The sequence below is a fragment of the Lissotriton vulgaris genome, chromosome 12, assembly GCF_964263255.1.
Source record: "Lissotriton vulgaris chromosome 12, aLisVul1.2, whole genome shotgun sequence".
Classification (NCBI taxonomy): Eukaryota; Metazoa; Chordata; class Amphibia; order Caudata; family Salamandridae; genus Lissotriton; species Lissotriton vulgaris.
Window position 1 is genome coordinate 88,779,136 of NC_141700.1, and position 19,802 is coordinate 88,798,937.

The window sequence follows — 19,802 nt, forward strand, 5'->3', positions numbered from 1 at the left end:
AAAAGCCAATTCTTACACTGGGAAGGAAACAAGCTACCGGGGACCGGTTTCTGGCATTTCAGCCGTCTTCGGCCCGGCTTGCTTGAATCCTGATGGTGCAATGAGCAAGGGACTCACATCTGAGTATACCCTTCCACGCTTAGGGTGGACAAAAATATTTACAACAAGGGGTGGTGAGGGACAGAGCCTCTGAATTAAACAGAATACTCTCACCCAGTCAAGAGATCAGGGCTAGATCCAACACCGTTTTTTAGCTCACTGCACCATCCCAGTTTCAGAACCCGGCTGTATGCAAATTAGTCTGTTCCTGTCCCAGTGCATGATGGTAACAGGGCAAACCAAACTACAAAAGCCAATTCTTACACTGGGAAGGAAACAAGCTACCGGGGACCGGTTTCTGGCATTTCAGCCGTCTTCGGCCCGGCTTGCTTGAATCCTGATGGTGCAATGAGCAAGGGACTCACATCTGAGTATACCCTTCCACGCTTAGGGTGGACAAAAATATTTACAACAAGGGGTGGTGAGGGACAGAGTCTCTGAATTAAACAGAATACTCTCACCCAGTCAAGAGATCAGGGCTAGATCCAACACCGTTTTTTAGCTCACTGCACCATCCCAGTTTCAGAACCCGGCTGTATGCAAATTAGTCTGTTCCTGTCCCAGTGCATGATGGTAACAGGGCAAACCAAACTACAAAAGCCAATTCTTACACTGGGAAGGAAACAAGCTACCGGGGACCGGTTTCTGGCATTTCAGCCGTCTTCGGCCCGGCTTGCTTGAATCCTGATGGTGCAATGAGCAAGGGACTCACATCTGAGTATACCCTTCCACGCTTAGGGTGGACAAAAATATTTACAACAAGGGGTGGTGAGGGACAGAGTCTCTGAATTAACCAGAATACTCTCACCCAGTCAAGAGATCAGGGCTAGATCCAACACCGTTTTTTAGCTCACTGCACCATCCCAGTTTCAGAACCCGGCTGTATGCAAATTAGTCTGTTCCTGTCCCAGTGCATGATGGTAACAGGGCAAACCAAACTACAAAAGCCAATTCTTACACTGGGAAGGAAACAAGCTACCGGGGACCGGTTTCTGGCATTTCAGCCGTCTTCGGCCCGGCTTGCTTGAATCCTGATGGTGCAATGAGCAAGGGACTCACATCTGAGTATACCCTTCCACGCTTAGGGTGGACAAAAATATTTACAACAAGGGGTGGTGAGGGACAGAGTCTCTGAATTAAACAGAATACTCTCACCCAGTCAAGAGATCAGGGCTAGATCCAACACCGTTTTTTAGCTCACTGCACCATCCCAGTTTCAGAACCCGGCTGTATGCAAATTAGTCTGTTCCTGTCCCAGTGCATGATGGTAACAGGGCAAACCAAACTACAAAAGCCAATTCTTACACTGGGAAGGAAACAAGCTACCGGGGACCGGTTTCTGGCATTTCAGCCGTCTTCGGCCCGGCTTGCTTGAATCCTGATGGTGCAATGAGCAAGGGACTCACATCTGAGTATACCCTTCCACGCTTAGGGTGGACAAAAATATTTACAACAAGGGGTGGTGAGGGACAGAGTCTCTGAATTAAACAGAATACTCTCACCCAGTCAAGAGATCAGGGCTAGATCCAACACCGTTTTTTAGCTCACTGCACCATCCCAGTTTCAGAACCCGGCTGTATGCAAATTAGTCTGTTCCTGTCCCAGTGCATGATGGTAACAGGGCAAACCAAACTACAAAAGCCAATTCTTACACTGGGAAGGAAACAAGCTACCGGGGACCGGTTTCTGGCATTTCAGCCGTCTTCGGCCCGGCTTGCTTGAATCCTGATGGTGCAATGAGCAAGGGACTCACATCTGAGTATACCCTTCCACGCTTAGGGTGGACAAAAATATTTACAACAAGGGGTGGTGAGGGACAGAGTCTCTGAATTAAACAGAATACTCTCACCCAGTCAAGAGATCAGGGCTAGATCCAACACCGTTTTTTAGCTCACTGCACCATCCCAGTTTCAGAACCCGGCTGTATGCAAATTAGTCTGTTCCTGTCCCAGTGCATGATGGTAACAGGGCAAACCAAAAGTCTTTGGACTGGGTAAGAGTGGTCTGTTTAACTCAGACACTCTGTTCATCACCACCCCCTTTTCTAAATCGTTTTTGGCCACTATAGGTGTGGCAGGGTATACTCAGACATGAGTCCCTTTCTCACTGCTCCATCAGGATTCAAGCAAGCCGGGCCGAAGAAGGCTGAAATGCCAGAAACCGGTCCCCGGTAGCTTGTCTCCTTTCTGGTGAAGAATTGGCTTGGTAGTTTAGTCTGCCCTGTTCCCATGATGCACTGGGCCAGGGACAGACTGATTTGCATATAGCCAGGTTCTGAGCTGGGATGGGGCAGTGAGATAAATAACGGTGATGGATCAAGCCCTGATCTTTGGACTGGGTAAGAGTGGTCTGTTTAACTCAGACACTCTGTTCATCACCACCCCCTTTTCTAAATCGTAGATAATTATCAAGCAGGTCAGGGTCTCGGGCAGAGCGACTGCGGTACAAACGTTCGTAATATTGCCGGTAGCAGCTCAGAATCTCAGGCTGAGTGTACACCTCGGTTCCGTCTGCCTTGCGCATGGATGTCGTCAATGAGGACTGACGCGTAGGGTTGGCTAGCCATGCCAGCAACGCGCTCGACCTATCCCCCTCTGCGATGGACCGAACCGTATAGTCCTTGTAGTCAAAACAGCGAAGCCGTTCGACCTCCGCCGCCACCGCCTCCTTCGCCTCCACCGTGCGTACCTGTAATTCAGGGCGCCCGGGGCGGCGAATTTCCAGCTCGCGGAGTTTCCGGTCCGCTGCATCTAGGTCGGCGAGGATAATTCGCCTCATGCCAACCTTTTTAGAAATACAATATCCCCTCACCACCACCTTAAAAGCGTCCCACTCTAACGCTCTCGAGCTCGCGGTGCCGCCGTTGGACGCAAAGTACTCTGAGATCCTATCACCCAGGTCCGCCCTGAAAACACTGTCCTCGAGGATCTCGGGCCGTAATTTCCAGGTGGGCACCGCAGGCGCCCCGGGAAACCAACGAAGGTCCAGCAGGAGGGGGTTGTGGTCCGATATGGTCCTGGTCAAATATTCAGACTGGACCGCTGCCGAAACCAGTTCGGGCGAGCCAAGAAATCCGTCCAGTCTAACGTGCAACTCATGGAGGCTCGAAAAGTAGGAATAGTCCCTAGACGAGGGGTGTTGCGCCCTCCAGATATCCGTTAGACCCCAGTGAGTCTGCCAGTCCCTACGACCCTTAGCCACGCGACGAACCGGAGAATCGGGAAGGGGTGGATGCGAGCGGTCAGCATCTACATCCACCACTGAGTTGAAATCTCCACCGAGCAGGAGGGGCCCGGAGAAGAAGTGGGCCAACGAGCCCGACAACCTGGAAAGGAAGGCAGTCTGGTCTATATTAGGAGCGTACACACAGCAAACGTTTAGGTCTCTCCCTCCCAAAGTGCCCGAAATGGCCACATAACGCCCCTCTGGATCTATCACTGTTTTCGTGACCTGGAAGGGAACCCCAGCTCTAACCCAAATCAGCGCCCCCCTGGCATACGCGGAGTATGAAGTACAAAAGACCTGCCCCCTCCATCTACGCTGTAGCGCCGCCCCTTCCGCCTTGTTCAGATGAGTCTCCTGCAGCAGCGCCATTTGTACCCCCCTACGCACTAAATAAGCGTGGACTTTGTGACGCCTGGACATAGTATGAAGCCCCCGCACGTTCCAAGTAACACATTTCAGATTAGCAATATCAGCCATTGTCCCATATCGTACTCGCAAAGTCTCCCCATCTGGGTCCCAACAAAGAAAGGACATCAATCATCCCAGCACTGATGGCGGCCATTTTCCCCACCCAAAACTTAACAACCCAAGTATGAACCAAACCCCCATCCACCCACCCCAGAACAGGACCCAAATAGCACCATCTAGTTCCCATCCAAACCATACCCTCCAACAACCCACTATCCCCTACTAATCCTGCGGTCGCCACCGTAGGAAGGCCTTAAGGGCCAGGTGCGGGCTGGGCGGAGGCAGTGGGCCCTCGACGCTCAGGCCACCAGGACTAAAGTAAGCCCAAAACAGTGCCAAAAACCCTCGGGGCAAAAACAGGGCACCCCACCCTCCCTACCCCGGGAGTCAGCATCAATTGTCGGCACCCGCCACCCCCCTGCCGGGCCCCCTCCCAAAATGAAGTAGCTCACCCCGTTACCCCTGTCCATCCAGAAGGTCTTCCACCGATTTCGGTGTGATCACCGGTGTATGGACACTATCAGTCACCGATTCCTCGGAGTCCGTTGGTGCCCCCTCGTCACCAGGGTCCGCTTCCTCCTCAATGGCATCGTCCCGTGAGCCAGACAGCGCAGACAACACCTCCAGCACTCCCTTCCGCTCCGTCGAAGTCTCTGCAGTTGAGGGCCCCCCTGAGCGGCCACGGCGACTCCGAATCCTCTTGGACCGCCGTCTCTGCTCCGGCTCCGCCGCCTGCTGAGATGAGGAGCCGAAGCCATCTTTCCCTGCTCTATAGAGTTCCAGCCAGTTACAGACATCCTCTGGGGTATCGAAGAATTGAGTTTTGTCATTGACAATTATGCGGAGCCTTGCAGGATATAGGAGCGAGTACTGGATGCCCTCGCTCCTGAGCTCGCGCTTAACTGCCAGGAAGGAAAACCGTCTGCGTTGCGTTTCATAGGTGTAATCCGGGAAGATGTTCACCTGGCTGTTCGCCACTTTGAAGGGGCCATTATGTCTGGCGGCATTGAGGATAAGGTCTCTGTCCCTAAAGTGCAATAACCGTGCCACCACCGGTCTCGGGGCACGTCCCTGCTGCGGTGGCCTCGCCGGGACTCTATGGGCACGCTCCAGGGTATAGAAGGACCCTCCGGGGCCACCGTGTCACGGAGCCAGGCCTCCAAGTATGCCACCATGTCGCCATCCTCAATCTTTTCCGGCAGGCCCACCACACGAATGTTGTTCCTCCTGTTACGGCCTTCCGCATCCTCCGCTCTCTGCTCCAGGGCCGTAATCCGGGATAGAGCATCCTTCATAGTCGCAGCCAAGGTTCGCTGCGCCGGCTCCAAGGTTTTCACCGAGCTCTCCACTTCCTTGACCCGGTCCGAAAGTTTGCCGTGGTCCGCTCTAAGGAGACCTAGGCTCGTCGCTACCTGGGCAATGTCCTGCTGGAGGGCCGAGCGCGTGGTCGCTATTGCCTCCAAGACGCGGTCAAATTGCTGTTGCATCGATGCACCACCAGAACTCTCTGGGTCCCCACGTTCCTCTTTGTCCTGGGTCTCCGAGTCTGAGGCGGCTGGGGTAGTCCCCTTGGCTCCTCTAGGTTTCCCCATGTCGCCGGGAGCACTCCGTGTGGGCCCAGGAGCAGGCGTCTCCGAGTGCTGGCGCCGATTATGACTCTCCCGGTTGCTGGGCCTCAGGTCGAGTGCCGGAGATCCCCGTCTCCAGGGCCTGTTGGATCTTCTCAGCTTCGGCTCGCGCCACCACCCCGTCGTCCGAGGGCACCGAGGAGGAGGCGGAGACAATCGTCGCCAGGTCGGGCAGGCCCCCACGGCCGAGAAAGTCCCGGGGTGAGGGTCACCAACTCCACCGGACGATTTGCGGCGCCAGAGGGTTGCGCCTCCCATGGAAGTGGGTCTGCCAGGAAAAGGTAGCCAAGTGCGGTGTAGGGAGTGGGGTCACCGCCGGGAACTCCAGACGTCCGTGTGCGGGATCCACTATAGCGTGGGCATCCACCCATCCGCCCATCCGAGTACAATCCTCGTTGAAAGAGACCGATCTGACCGATGTCCAGATCGCATATCACTGGAAGATGGCAGAGCAGGGGGTGTGCCACCGCTGGTGATGTTCCTCCAGTCTAATGGATCCGGCCAAGGGGACAATGAAGTCCGGGCGCCATGTTGGGTCGCACTCCGCAACTCCGCAAACTTCGAATTTTCACCGGGTCACCACTCGTGCAGACCGCACCAGGGGCCCCGGCAGGTCTCCGTCGGGCCGATCAGCAGAATGCGGGGGCTGGGGTGCCCCGCAGCCTCCGATTTACAGGATAATCACGGGCTCAGTCCCGGAGCCGAGCTCTCAGGCGACCATCGCCATCGGCGCCCAAGCCACGCCCCGCAATAGTACCCACCATGACACTTTTTTTGCAAAATTTCATGCAGATTGGTCAAACAACTGTAAATAGGAGGAAGGTACCCCTATATATATTACAGGGATGGGGGTATGTATGTAGACCAAAAAGACTTAAACCCTGTTTAGCAGTGTAGAGACGGGAGAGACTCCCTATTGGACACAAGAATTATATCTAGGCACAAAAAAATGCCTATTGGTACAACCCAATTCGCACTAAAACAAAATATTTGACCACGTTATTATGTTATTTTATGTTATGTTATCTGAGCTTATATAGCGCTCAGCTGCCCCAGCAAAGGGGCGTCCCGGCGCTTTCACTCACAAAGACCTATCGCGAAAAGCCACAGTAAGGGACTCCAAAACGAGCCGGCGGGGATTATTGAAAAAGGTTTCACAGCACTATGCAACATAAAATAAATATTTCAAAATACAGATATAAAAATATTAAAAAATTAATTTTATTCATTTAGACCAAAAAATTCATATCCTCCTTATTCAACCTCCCTATGTGTTACAATCTAAAGAATACAGGTATTTCAACCCTATACAGTGGGACCAATACCAGGTGGGCAAAGGTGAAGTCGCATAAAACCATACCCCCTTACCTACAGCGGTGAAGCCTTCTCACAGGTGAGACCTCAGCACAGTATTGATAACCTCATGGGCAAGTGCCCGAGTAAAAACTTCAAATGGTAAGGTGAGATCAATAGATGTGTGACCTGAGAAGTAATTTGCATGAACTGCAAAGTGCTCAAAGCAAACCAAATGTCCAAGATGTATCGCGGGGTACCAACAGCAGACATGGCATGAAAATACCAGGCAGAGTCCCGCCTGTCACCACTCCAAAGTAATTACCATGTGACGAAATCAGCCAACAAAGGTGATAATCGAAGGAAAGGTTAGCCGGCCCTTGCTCATGGTGTCAAGTGATGTGTCAGGTAAAATGGGCCCCTTCCTTTCCTCCTGCAAATAGAAAGAGAACAAAAAAAATACAGGTTAAAAACTGGACCCTAAAAGAAAATAGGGATCAAGTATACAAAAATGTCTTTCTTGATGCACTGGTGTTACAAAGGAGGAAAATCAAGTCATAGACATGATACATCGTGGGCAAAGGGAACCTGTTACAGAGAGTACTCAGGAGAAATGAGCACAGTTGGCAAACCAGTGTTCTTTCAGATGAATGGCTAGTTCTTCATCTTGGTTCAACCCCCCGGTATTTTGGTTTGAAAGTCTACTATATATTTGGACTCTTTCTGTCTTAATCTAAGAGTTCCGTCCCCTCCCCTGGGGTTTTTGTTAATCTGTTCCAGAATACAATAGCTGAGAACAGAGGAGTCGGAAAAGTGTTTGGCCTGACACTAGGAGGCCAAAATATCTGTTTTTAGGATTTAGGAGATTCATTTATCGCTTGCATTCTTACCTTTTGTTGTAAAAGCATGTGTGGTAAAGGTATATGCTTGGTAAAGGTTTGCATGGTAAAGGCATTGCAATTTGTATTGGACGTGTGGTAAAGCCATGCATTGTAAATGCATGCCTGGATATATCATACAACCATCCCATGTTAATAAATGCTGCCAGACTACTAACAATCGCAGTGTGTTGAAGGCAAAGGACATTGTGCACAAGGGAATACAGCTACAGTTTCTCCCATGAACAATACACCCATTTCAGAATTATGTGAAGCAGCAAACTGGCAGTCAGTGCATACGCTTGAAAGGGATTCCTTTTGAGTTAAAAACCAACACAGACTCTGCAGAAGATGATGCAGACCTCAACTTGTTTGTCTAAACACCCTCTTGTAGACCCCTTCTTCTCCTGGTTTCCACCTCATTTTTCTCAGATATTGCCACGCTTCGCTACTCTACAGTCTATGAATATGAAATAACACCCCTTGATGGAGAAGGAAAAGCTTCCAATTTGTTTACCTTTAATTTTTGCTCTCAATCATAGGAACCCTCTGAACTCATAAACATTTTACTTTATTTTCCCCATTAATCTAGAAGCATAAAAGAAATGTTATGGATGATTAACCTGCCCAGTTTATTACTTAGAATGAAGTGACTAATGGACCCTGCAGAGCATGACGTTGAAGGGAAGCTTCTTGAATCTCTAAGGAGCTAGTTAAGAGTTTATCCACATACTAAAAGTAGCACCCAAGGCACAATTTCCAGTTTATTTTTATTTTTATTTTCCTTTGTGGGATTATAGAAGGCACAGAGGTAGATAACATAAGTAGAACCTTTATTACAAAGCCTAGCAGCAGATGTCGAGCCTCAGAAGGAGAAATTAACAAGATCCAATGAACTTTGAGAACACACTGTTGGAACATAGCATAACACTCAAGAATATGTATTATTATAAGGCATTGGTAGAGAGTGCAGGAAGGGTATGGTGTGTGTGCAAGCAACCTTAGGCTGCTACACTAAGATTTTTTTTAAATATATTTTTAGCAGCTAACTGTGATTTACCATCTGAATTTACAATGGACGTCATATAAAGACAGAAAATTCTGTCTCATATAGTAATGTTTTATTTACAGATCTGTTTTCAAAAATGACATTTCGTAAATTTAAAATGTTTTCCAAGGTCACGTGCAATACAGGAAGAAAAATTCTTTGACATTTGCAATGTTTTCGCCCTCCATTTTGGGATGTATCTGGAATTAACAAAAGAGTATCATAGTTTTTGACCACCTTCATTATCCCTTTTCAGACAGACACTGATTCACCCTGATTTCTCCACACATTTACTATCAATTATGTTCTGGTGTAGGATTCTAGATGTCAATCCTGCACAATCTCAATCTTTCATTTTTTTTGTTCCGATCCACGGGACCTACTAAATAGCAATGGCAGACTGAAGCCGATATGGTCCCCAATGTATGTATCTGGTAGACATTGCGCCCACCTTATGTATTCTCATATAAAAGCACAGAAAAAATAAGCACCAATGACAATTTCCTGAAATTCAGGAAATCCCTGAGGTCACATTTCTTCCAACACGCGTTTGGCAAGGTCCCTCTGATAATTATTCAAAGCCATAATCCCCATACTTTATTATATTAATAATGTCACCTATTAATCCTTCAATCATGTCTCGCTCTCTTTCTCTCTCTCTCTCTCCCACTCTCTTTGTCTCTCGCTTTAAGCATGTCCTGTAAAACACATTGATGCTCTGATCTATAGAAACAATAAAACAAATATTTCTGTGAGGGATTGTCACAGTTTTTTTCTAATTCCAATTCCATTATGATGATACTGTTGTGTTGTGTAAAGAGTGCATCCTCACCATCTTGGTCTGAATTTGTGAATCTAGGATCTGGGCTTAGTTTTTTTTGGTGAGAGATATGTGATTGTTTGAGGATGTGAACTCAGCAATTTCCAAGGTATCACAATATGCAGCACACCATTGTATCTGTTTGCAGTATTTGTCTCTGCGTTCTTGTCTGCATTCCACTCTCTGAACTGTATACCCAGTGGATTTTAGGGTTCTCTATCAATATTGCTATGGATGAAGAAACCAGAGCGGCCCTTTGTGAGACCATGGGGGTCATTAGTATGGCGGGCGGATCGCCACCGCCATATGGGCGGTGGCGATCCGCCCGCTATAAACCACCGCCCGCTCTCCATTTACCCCCGTCACATACCATGGAGGGGGGGACCCCGGAGATGGAAAGACCGTCCGCCAGTTTTCAGCTCGGTCGCAGAGTCGACCGGGCGGAAAAGGTGCGAACATGGTGGCGGTGTCTGGGAGACACCGCCATCCATATTAGCTTGTCTGCTGGGTTGTGCCTTTCTGTGGCGGCAGGCAGGTGGTTTTCACCATTGGGGGCCCGTAGTGGGCCCCCTGGGATTCAGGGAGGTGGGGGGCGCACATGGGGGTACCTATGGTACCCCCCCTGCAGTTCCATGCACAACATGCCTTCCTGGCAATGTGGCGGGCGGTGCTGTCTGCAGCGCCCGCCACAATGACAGGAATGCTGGATGCGCCCGCCACTGTGGCAGACGCATCCTAATGTCCCCTACGGGACCCCCGCCCTATTGGCGGGCGCTCCCTTTTTGCGATGGGATGGCGGGCAGACAAAGTCCGCCAGGCATCCTAATGATCCCCTATCTGTGGAGGCATCCTACTGCTTAATATGCTTTAAAACAATTCATAAAGTAGATTGCAAGTAATAGTTCATTACCACTATTGTGCATGTTAATGCAGATTGCTACCACCTGCTGTTTGCTGATGGTTCTCCAATCTGCCATCTTACTAAACAGATGACTATTTAAGTCTGTTTTAAGTAAAACCGTGAAGTAACCATTTTTACTGAAACTCATCCATACCTTTTTGGAATTCCTAAACCTCCCTCCAGCTAACTCGGGATGCAGAAACTTAAGCAAGAAATTTGAGACCATAAATTATCCAATAGATTCAGCATATTCACCCTAACCTGTTCTTTTAACCACAGAACCTTTTAGGTTAAATTATTGAAAAACCATCCACATTTTTGGTTTATGATACCCCAAGGGTATGATGTTTCTTTTTTTACTCTACTAACGCTCACCATTTTTAGAGCCATATTACGGTAATTCGCATTGCTCTTAATTCAGATGTGAATCAGTTTTCTGAATCTTTCTGTACTTTGTACTGATTTCTGTAAATATTAATTGAAATGCACATGATTCCATTTTACTTTCATCCAAATTCATTAGAATTTTTTCCCCAGTTTTCTCAATGCCTCTTTCACATCATTATTTCTGACACTGTACACAAATGGGTTGAGCATTGGGATCACCATGGTGTAGATTACACTTATGCCCATGTCCTTCTCCGGTGAGTAGGCTGAGGATGGCCGAATGTATGTAAAAAGCACAGGTCCATAGCACAAGACAACACAGGTGAGGTGGGAGAAGCAGGTGGAAAATGCTTTCCTTCTTCCATCAGAGGTCTTGATTTTCAAGATAACGACAGCAATTAGAACATAGGAAACAAGATTACATAACAGCGGGGTTAGCAAAATTACAGAAGTCTCTGTAAAGAGTACAAGCTCGTTAACGGAGGTGTCTGAACATGACAGCTTCAAGAGAGGTGGGAGGTCACAAAAGTAGTGGTGCAGTTCCTTTGCATCACAATAAAGTAACTTGGAGGCCAAGACACTGTGCACTGAAGCGTGAAGCGAGACAATCACCAAGGCACAAAGCACCAGTGTTATACAGACCCTCTTTCCCATCACCTGTGGATAATGTAGAGGGTGACATATTGCCATGAATCGGTCAAAGCCCATGATACCCAATACGAAACTGTCCATATTGGCAAGTGCTAAAAAGAAATGCAACTGAGTGATGCACAAAGGAAAGGAAATGGCTTTCTTCACGGACAATAGGTCCACCAATAGCTTGGGAACTACTAAAGATGTGAAACAGATGTCCACCAAGGCCAGGATGCTCAGAAAGAAGTACATGGGTGTGTGGAGTCTGGAATCCATTACTATAACAATGAAGATTGTCAGATTTCCAACCAAGATGAGTATATATACAGCAAGGAAGACAAAAAATAAGATACGCTGCTGCTCTGGATGATTGGAGAAGCCAAGGAAGATAAATTCTTTGACAACACTCATGTTTCCTTTCTCCATTTTTGGATTTATCTGGAATGAAAAAAAATAACGTTTAATTTATTAAAACAACCACAGGCGAGGTAGTGGTGGATACAGGGTCGCACCTCAAAAAAGCTAAATGGATGGACTTGCAAAGTAGGTGTTACATAATAACCTCCACACAGACAAGTAAAATTTGTGCCACTCAGGGTAAGATACCCCACTACCTACGGTATCAGTAACACAAGAAGCACAAGTTACTTGTAAAGTGTTTGCAAAGAGACCCAGGCACTCACACTATTTCACATTGAATTAAATATGATAATTTGTCTATCCAACGGAAAACACAACAATAAGGAGAGATTCCTCCTATTACAGGAAACACAGAAGATATAGTCAACTGATTATTCATTGATTTATTTCATAATACAAAAAACTGCAAGGAGTAGCACATGGTAATTCGTTAATACACTCATAAAGCTTTTTTCACGATGTGAGTAGTAGTCCAGTCCTTGTTGTGAAGAACACAGGAAACAGCCAACACGCGTTTTGTCACCACCGTGACTTTCTCAAGGCTCCAAGTTATCAGAATTTATGCAGGGAATTTGGACGGCTCAAGGGGCATTGTCGAAGAGATCCTATTGGATCAGCATTTAAAGTTCAGTCGTGCTCAAGTAGTCACAGAAGCCATGTATTTAGGGGTTCGTATAACTGCCGCAGTCGAAACCATTCCAGATTTAAACATTCTTCCGGTTGTAGAGGCGGCTAATACTAAATTAGAGCGGTTAGATCATCTTCAACTTTCCCTTTATGGACGATGTAGTGTCCTTAAAATGTTAATACTCCATAAGTTTTTATATTTATTTAGGACTATTCCTTTAGAATTATCTCAAAGCAGTTTGATTAAGGCGGATAGGGTCTGCTATAGGTTTTTGTGGGGGTATAGGCGCTCCCGTAGGACAACTAAGTGGATGTGCCTTTCGCGGGATTGTGGGGGCTGGTCGGTACCAAATTTGGTCCTGTATTACTGGGCAGTGATGGCTCAGTCGCTGGGAGTACCACTATTTGGAGATAAAGCTGTGGGGCCATTATGCAATCGTCCGACTATTTTTGAGATTGGCTTAGGTGCTGAGGTTAAGGGTATTTTGTTGGAGGTGCTGGAGCCAAGCTATTATAAAAGAACTAGATTCAAGGTCATTATAGCTGCGTTTACCATCTGGCAGAAAATAGGGCGGAAACTACGTATCCCTAATCTCAATATATATATATATACCCCTTTTAAAGCTGCTCGACTTCTGCCTGGAATATTTCAGGATCAAACCATGTTTAGACGGCAAACGCAGGGAGTGCGGGTGATAGGGGATTTAGTTGGGGATGGGCAAGTGTTACCATATGTTTCTATAAAGGACGAATTTCAGTTTTTATCACGTGACTTTTTCAAATATTTACAGATTCAAACATTTGAAGGCTGCACCCTCTATTTTAGACAAATTGCCTATTATAGAATTGATTCAGAAAAGAGGTAGAATAGGCATGGTGTATAAATATTTACTGTCTGTTCTCCCTGATGATTTGCTGGCCCTAAATGGGAAGGTAAGCTTGGAAAGACAGGCATTGACTTAACACCAGTGTTAGAGCTTGCCAGTGAGGTTATGGTCTCTGGAACCCTCAGAACCCAAAGCTATATGGCAATGTTGGATTTATATTATACACCGGCAAAAATGTCAAAATGGGGTAGTAGAAAGGGAGATTCTTGTGCAAGGTGTGGGTTATTTGCGGCTGATATTATTCATATGTTTTATTCTTGCCCATCCCTTTCTAGTTTCTTGACAGATATCGAGCGTCTTATTAATACTACGCTTAAGATTAGGTGCACTCTGACTCCAGAACTGGTGATATTTGGTTTTGATCCTGGGAACAGGGAAGTTGTTAGAAATATGCGATATGTATCAGCTCTGCTGTTTATAGCTATGTCCCAGATTTGGCTATGTATAACCTCTCAATGGTTATCCCCTGAAGCTCCTACCTTTTCGAATTGGCGAGCTAGATTGTTAGCTATCCATAGGCTTGAATTTTCAGTTTTCTCCCCTACGGGTAGGAGGAGGAGACAGATGGCATCTAGGATTTGGGCACTGATTGAAAATTAAATTAATTGAAACAATAGGCTGTTTTTTTTTTCTTTTCTTTATTAGTTCTCCTGTCCGAGGATGAGTATCATTGTGTTTCTTTCCTGTGTCCTTTATATTTTTCCTTTGTTTTGTTTACTTGCAAAAAATGAACTTAACAATGATTGTTGTAAATTCAAACTTACTTTTCTGATGTATTAATGCCATGACTGCTTTGCTTGGATGTAAATCTCTGTCAATAAAAACTTTAAAAAAAAAACAAAAAAAAACAAAAACAAAGTTCAGTCGTAAAAGTGTCTACTTCTCTTCGAGCTCCGTTCCTGCAGATTATTTCAAAGGACCTTTCCTCATAGAGGTTCGTATGTATATACTATGTTAGCAGCAAAGATTCTTAGTTGCGTTGTCATTTGTCAATCAAGCAGCTAGGGCACTATGATAAGTCCGTCATTTTTCAATCTGTTCGTCCACAATAACCGTCTCCTCCCATCTCTGTTACCGTAGCCAAGGAAACTGGTTTTAAGGGTGAGGGAACTACTCTAAGACCTCTCTCAATATTCTCTTACAACTCTATCTACCATCCTGTCTCAGCCAGGCCACCAAAAACGGCCCTTAATTAATCTTTTCATTGAGGACATGCCAAGATGTTGTCTATGAGCTAATTGAAGAACATCTTGCATTGCTATAGGGGGAATACATTTGCCACTCTTGAACAGTAAATCTCCCTCTAGTTCAAATTCATCTGCAACCTTAAAAAAAGGTGGTACCACTGGTGATAAAACAATCTTTCCTGGGCCATCCTTTCAACACATACTCTTTCACTTTATTCCATAATTCATCTCCCTTGCAGTTATCTGTCCAGACTTTCTCATCGATGCCCTCAAAATCCTTCTCTACAAAATCACTAATAGTTGCAATGATATCTTCTTGATGTTTTTCCACATCCTTTTCATCATCATTGCAGGGCAACCTGGAAAAACAGTCCGCTATGACATTACTTTTCCCAGGTACGTATTCCACCTTAACACTAAACTGTAGTCTAGACATCAACCTAGTGATGCTAGCAGTGGCATTTCTACCACCCCCAGGTGACAAAATATGGTCAAGTGGTTTGTGATCTGTCCGGAGTCAAAAATGGCTTCCCCAAGCATAATGTGAAAGTGCTCAATGACCCATACACAACCAAGTAATTATTTCTCAATCACTGCATATTTCCTCTCCGCTTCATTCAATGTCCTAGATGCAAACGCCACATTCCACACCTCTGGGACAACACACCTCCTAAGCCATACATAATAGCGTCCACAGTATTTACACATTGCTTATCCACACAAAATATTTTGAGAGGGGGTGCTTCTATTTGGCTTATGTGTTGGAGTTGCTAACAATCTATGCAAAGTGTTGTATATGGTAAATATCCACAAATTAGACAGGCATGATGTCTGATTCTCCGATGTAATAATGTAATACACACATTTGTAAATTGGTTACACATGTCAGGATGGCAGAATCTATATGCCTTTAATGAGATATGTCTGAATTGTACCTTTACATATAACATTAGGGATATGCACATGTCCCTATGGAAAACTGTGCCACCCAGCGGTCTATTCATGCTTATGTATTGTGAACTTTGATATATTTTGGTCTGCTAGTTTCAATGTAAAAATGTGGCACACAATACTCCTAACAGGAGGATTCATGTAAAATTGTGCACATCATAGCTCCAAATCATTACCTTTTGCAAAATTGAAGCATATTGATGGATGTATATATAACCACTTCATATCAGAATATATGCCAAGATGGCCGACACTGTTACTGCTTTCCCAGAGATAGTTGGATGTAATGCCTGTTTTCCATGTCAGTGCTTATTCACTTTAAAATACTGACGGTAACAAAGCTGACCCACCTGTGAGCAAGGCGTGTAGAAAGCCAAAACACGTTTGGTTAACTGTCAGCATTGAAGCTTAAAACTTCACATGTATTGATTTGAAGTGGCTTGGAACTCTGTTATTGCTGAATAGGAGTGTGTGTCTCAGTGCTGTTGCTGGTATTGGAGGAGATTTGGGATATATATATATATAAAACCATAAATATATCAACAATTCAATTAAAAAAATATATTAATTAATGTAGACCATAAATAAATTATTGCACATTTAAAACCCCAGAACACATTTACTACAAATACCACAAACATTAAAATAAATTAAAAAATAAATACAAATAATATAAAATATATTTTTTTTTAAATTAGTGCTATAAAATCTATTTAACCAATATTATGAAAACTATTGGAGTCTAAGAATATAAAAATACTATTCCCCCTTTAGTTTATGCAACAGTAGGGAATGGGTTTGACTTTGGAGGAGTTAGTTTACTATTTCTACTCCAGTCAGTGCAATAGTAGGGGATGTGTTGGCCATCGGACGGGTTACATTTACTATTCCCACTATAGTCTAAGTAACAGTAGGGAAAGTGCTTGACTTAATTTCCTATTACTACTCCCAATACAAAAAGCACAACAGTGGGGAAAGTGTTAGACTTCGGAGGGGTAATATTTAATATTACCTCTACAGTCTGTGCAACAGTAGGTAAAGCTTTGGACTTTGGAAGGGTTAACTTTATTAATCCCACTCCAAACAGCGCAACAGAAAGGACATTTTTGGACTTCAGACAGGTTAAGTTTACTTTTCCCTCTGCAAACAGCACAACAGTAGAGAAATTGTTGGACTTAGAAGGGCTAAAATTGAGTAGTCCTACTCCACTCTGTGCATCAGTAGGGAAAGCGTTGGACTTCAGACAGCGCAACAGTAAGAAAAGTGTTGACTTTCAGAGGGGTAAATTTTATGGTCCCTACTGCAGTCTAAGTAAGGGTATATATATATATATATATATATATATATATATATATATATATATATATATATATATATATATATATATATATATATATATATATATATATATATTCAGTATACATCCCCCTCCAAGGAAAGAGGAGGGACAGACTGATTTGCATATGGCCATGTCTGAACTGGGGTGGCGGAGTGAGCTAAAGAACGGTGATGGATTAAACCCAGATCAGTTGACTGGGGGTGAGTGTTTGTATTGTCAACGCTCCGTCCATCATCCCCTTTGGTTTTTCTTTGTTTGAGCATAACGGCAGACAGGAGCCTGCACATACCCATGAATAAAGGTTTGCCACTTTCTGTTGTTGTTTGGGTGCTGTTCAACTGTGGGCAAAGTGGAGCTATGATATATATATATATATATATATATATATATATATATATATATATATATACAACAAATCTCTTTCGCAAGTTTTTCTCTGCCACTTGTGACGGCGGGCTTCCGGCCAGGTTGCGAGCCTAAATATTCCAGCACTAGGTCCTTACAGTTAGAGTAAAAAAGAACGCCGAGCCCCAATTCTTCAATGAGGCACGTAGCTCCGTTTCAGCGTGCTTCCGACTGAAGCACACGGACCCGCTGAGGCGGGGGGGTTGTCTTCGTGACCCGAAGCCGGCCACTGAAATATCTAAATGTTTGCGCTCTGCAAGTGAAGACACCCACGCTTTGTCAGTTTCCTCCTTTATTGGCTGGGCAGCAGCAGTAGAACAGCGCGTTCCCTCGAGCACAATGTCACACCATCTGTGCCTACGCGTTTCGGGACTTCTTCTCCCTTAATCATGGCATGGTGCAGGTAAGTGGGGAATGACAGCCGCCAAGTCTTTATGCAGTGTTCTGCAGGTGGTAGTAAGTCCCACCCAGACGGGCGTGGTAGCGCTATGGCGTTGTGGGTCTTGTAGTCCCCTACTAGTAAAAGGTCCGTAATGGATGCCGCTGTCATCATTCCCCTTCAGCAATTGTTTTCCATCGGGTTGGTCTTGGGAAAACACACCGGTCAGCTGCTTCCTTGTGCTGGTTCCAGCCAGGCACGTAGCTCCGTTTCAGCGTGCTTCCGACTGAAGCACACGGACCCGCTGAGGCGGGGGGGTTGTCTTCGTGACCCGAAGCCGGCCACTGAAATATCTAAATGTTTGCGCTCTGCAAGTGAAGACACCCACGCTTTGTCAGTTTCCTCCTTTATTGGCTGGGCAGCAGCAGTAGAACAGCGCGTTCCCTCGAGCACAATGTCACACCATCTGTGCCTACGCGTTTCGGGACTTCTTCTCCCTTAATCATGGCATGGTGCAGGTAAGTGGGGAATGACAGCCGCCAAGTCTTTATGCAGTGTTCTGCAGGTGGTAGTAAGTCCCGCCCAGACGGGCGTGGTAGCGCTATGGCGTTGTGGGTCTTGTAGTCCCCTACTAGTAAAAGGTCCGTAATGGATGCCGCTGTCATCATTCCCCTTCAGCAATTGTTTTCCATCGGGTTGGTCTTGGGAAAACACACCGGTCAGCTGCTTCCTTGTGCTGGTTCCAGCCAGGCACGTAGCTCCGTTTCAGCGTGCTTCCGACTGAAGCACACGGACCCGCTGAGGCGGGGGGGTTGTCTTCGTGACCCGAAGCCGGCCACTGAAATATCTAAATGTTTGCGCTCTGCAAGTGAAGACACCCACGCTTTGTCAGTTTCCTCCTTTATTGGCTGGGCAGCAGCAGTAGAACAGCGCGTTCCCTCGAGCACAATGTCACACCATCTGTGCCTACGCGTTTCGGGACTTCTTCTCCCTTAATCATGGCATGGTGCAGGTAAGTGGGGAATGACAGCCGCCAAGTCTTTATGCAGTGTTCTGCAGGTGGTAGTAAGTCCCGCCCAGACGGGCGTGGTAGCGCTATGGCGTTGTGGGTCTTGTAGTCCCCTACTAGTAAAAGGTCCGTAATGGATGCCGCTGTCATCATTCTCCTTCAGCAATTGTTTTCCATCGGGTTGGTCTTGGGAAAACACACCGGTCAGCTGCTTCCTTGTGCTGGTTCCAGCCAGGCACGTAGCTCCGTTTCAGCGTGCTTCCGACTGAAGCACACGGACCCGCTGAGGCGGGGGGGTTGTCTTCGTGACCCGAAGCCGGCCACTGAAATATCTAAATGTTTGCGCTCTGCAAGTGAAGACACCCACGCTTTGTCAGTTTCCTCCTTTATTGGCTGGGCAGCAGCAGTAGAACAGCGCGTTCCCTCGAGCACAATGTCACACCATCTGTGCCTACGCATTTCGGGACTTCTTCTCCCTTAATCATGGCATGGTGCAGGTAAGTGGGGAATGACAGCTGCCAAGTCTTTATGCAGTGTTCTGCAGGTGGTAGTAAGTCCCGCCCAGACGGGCGTGGTAGCGCTATGGCGTTGTGGGTCTTGTAGTCCCCTACTAGTAAAAGGTCCGTAATGGATGCCGGTGTCATCATTCCCCTTCAGCAATTGTTTTCCATCGGGTTGGTCTTGGGAAAACACACCGGTCAGCTGCTTCCTTGTGCTGGTTCCAGCCAGGCACGTAGCTCCGTTTCAGCGTGCTTCCGACTGAAGCACACGGACCCGCTGAGGCGGGGGGGTTGTCTTCGTGACCCGAAGCCGGCCACTGAAATATCTAAACACTGCATAAAGACTTGGCGGCTGTCATTCCCCACTTACCTGCACCATGCCATGATTAAGGGAGAAGAAGTCCCGAAACGCGTAGGCACAGATGGTGTGACATTGTGCTCGAGGGAACGCGCTGTTCTACTGCTGCTGACCAGCCAATAAAGGAGGAAACTGACAAAGTGTGGGTGTCTTCACTTGCAGAGCGCAAACATTTAGATATTTCAGTGGCCGGCTTCGGGTCACGAAGACAACCCCCCCGCCTCAGCGGGTCCGTGTGCTTCAGTCGGAAGCACGCTGAAACGGAGCTACGTGCCTGGCTGGAACCAGCACAAGGAAGCAGCTGACCGGTGTGTTTTCCCAAGACCAACCCGATGGAAAACAATTGCTGAAGGGGAATGA

At 46.4% G+C, this 19,802-nt stretch overlaps 1 protein-coding gene across 1 annotated transcript; it reads right to left on the reverse strand.

Moving 5' to 3' along the window:
* Positions 1–10,879: 10,879 nt before the first annotated feature.
* Positions 10,880–11,806, reverse strand: LOC147673445 (olfactory receptor 1f45-like). Its single transcript, XM_086946358.1, has one exon. The coding sequence runs from the start codon at positions 11,804–11,806 to the stop codon at positions 10,880–10,882; it is 927 nt and encodes a 308-aa protein (XP_086802484.1).
* Between the last annotated feature and the right edge of the window lie 7,996 nt (positions 11,807–19,802).

Bases quoted from the DNA above. Each gene is read 5' to 3' on its own strand.
- LOC147673445 (XM_086946358.1), bottom strand. From the start codon at position 11,806: ATGGAGAAAGGAAACATGAGTGTTGTCAAAGAATTTATCTTCCTTGGC.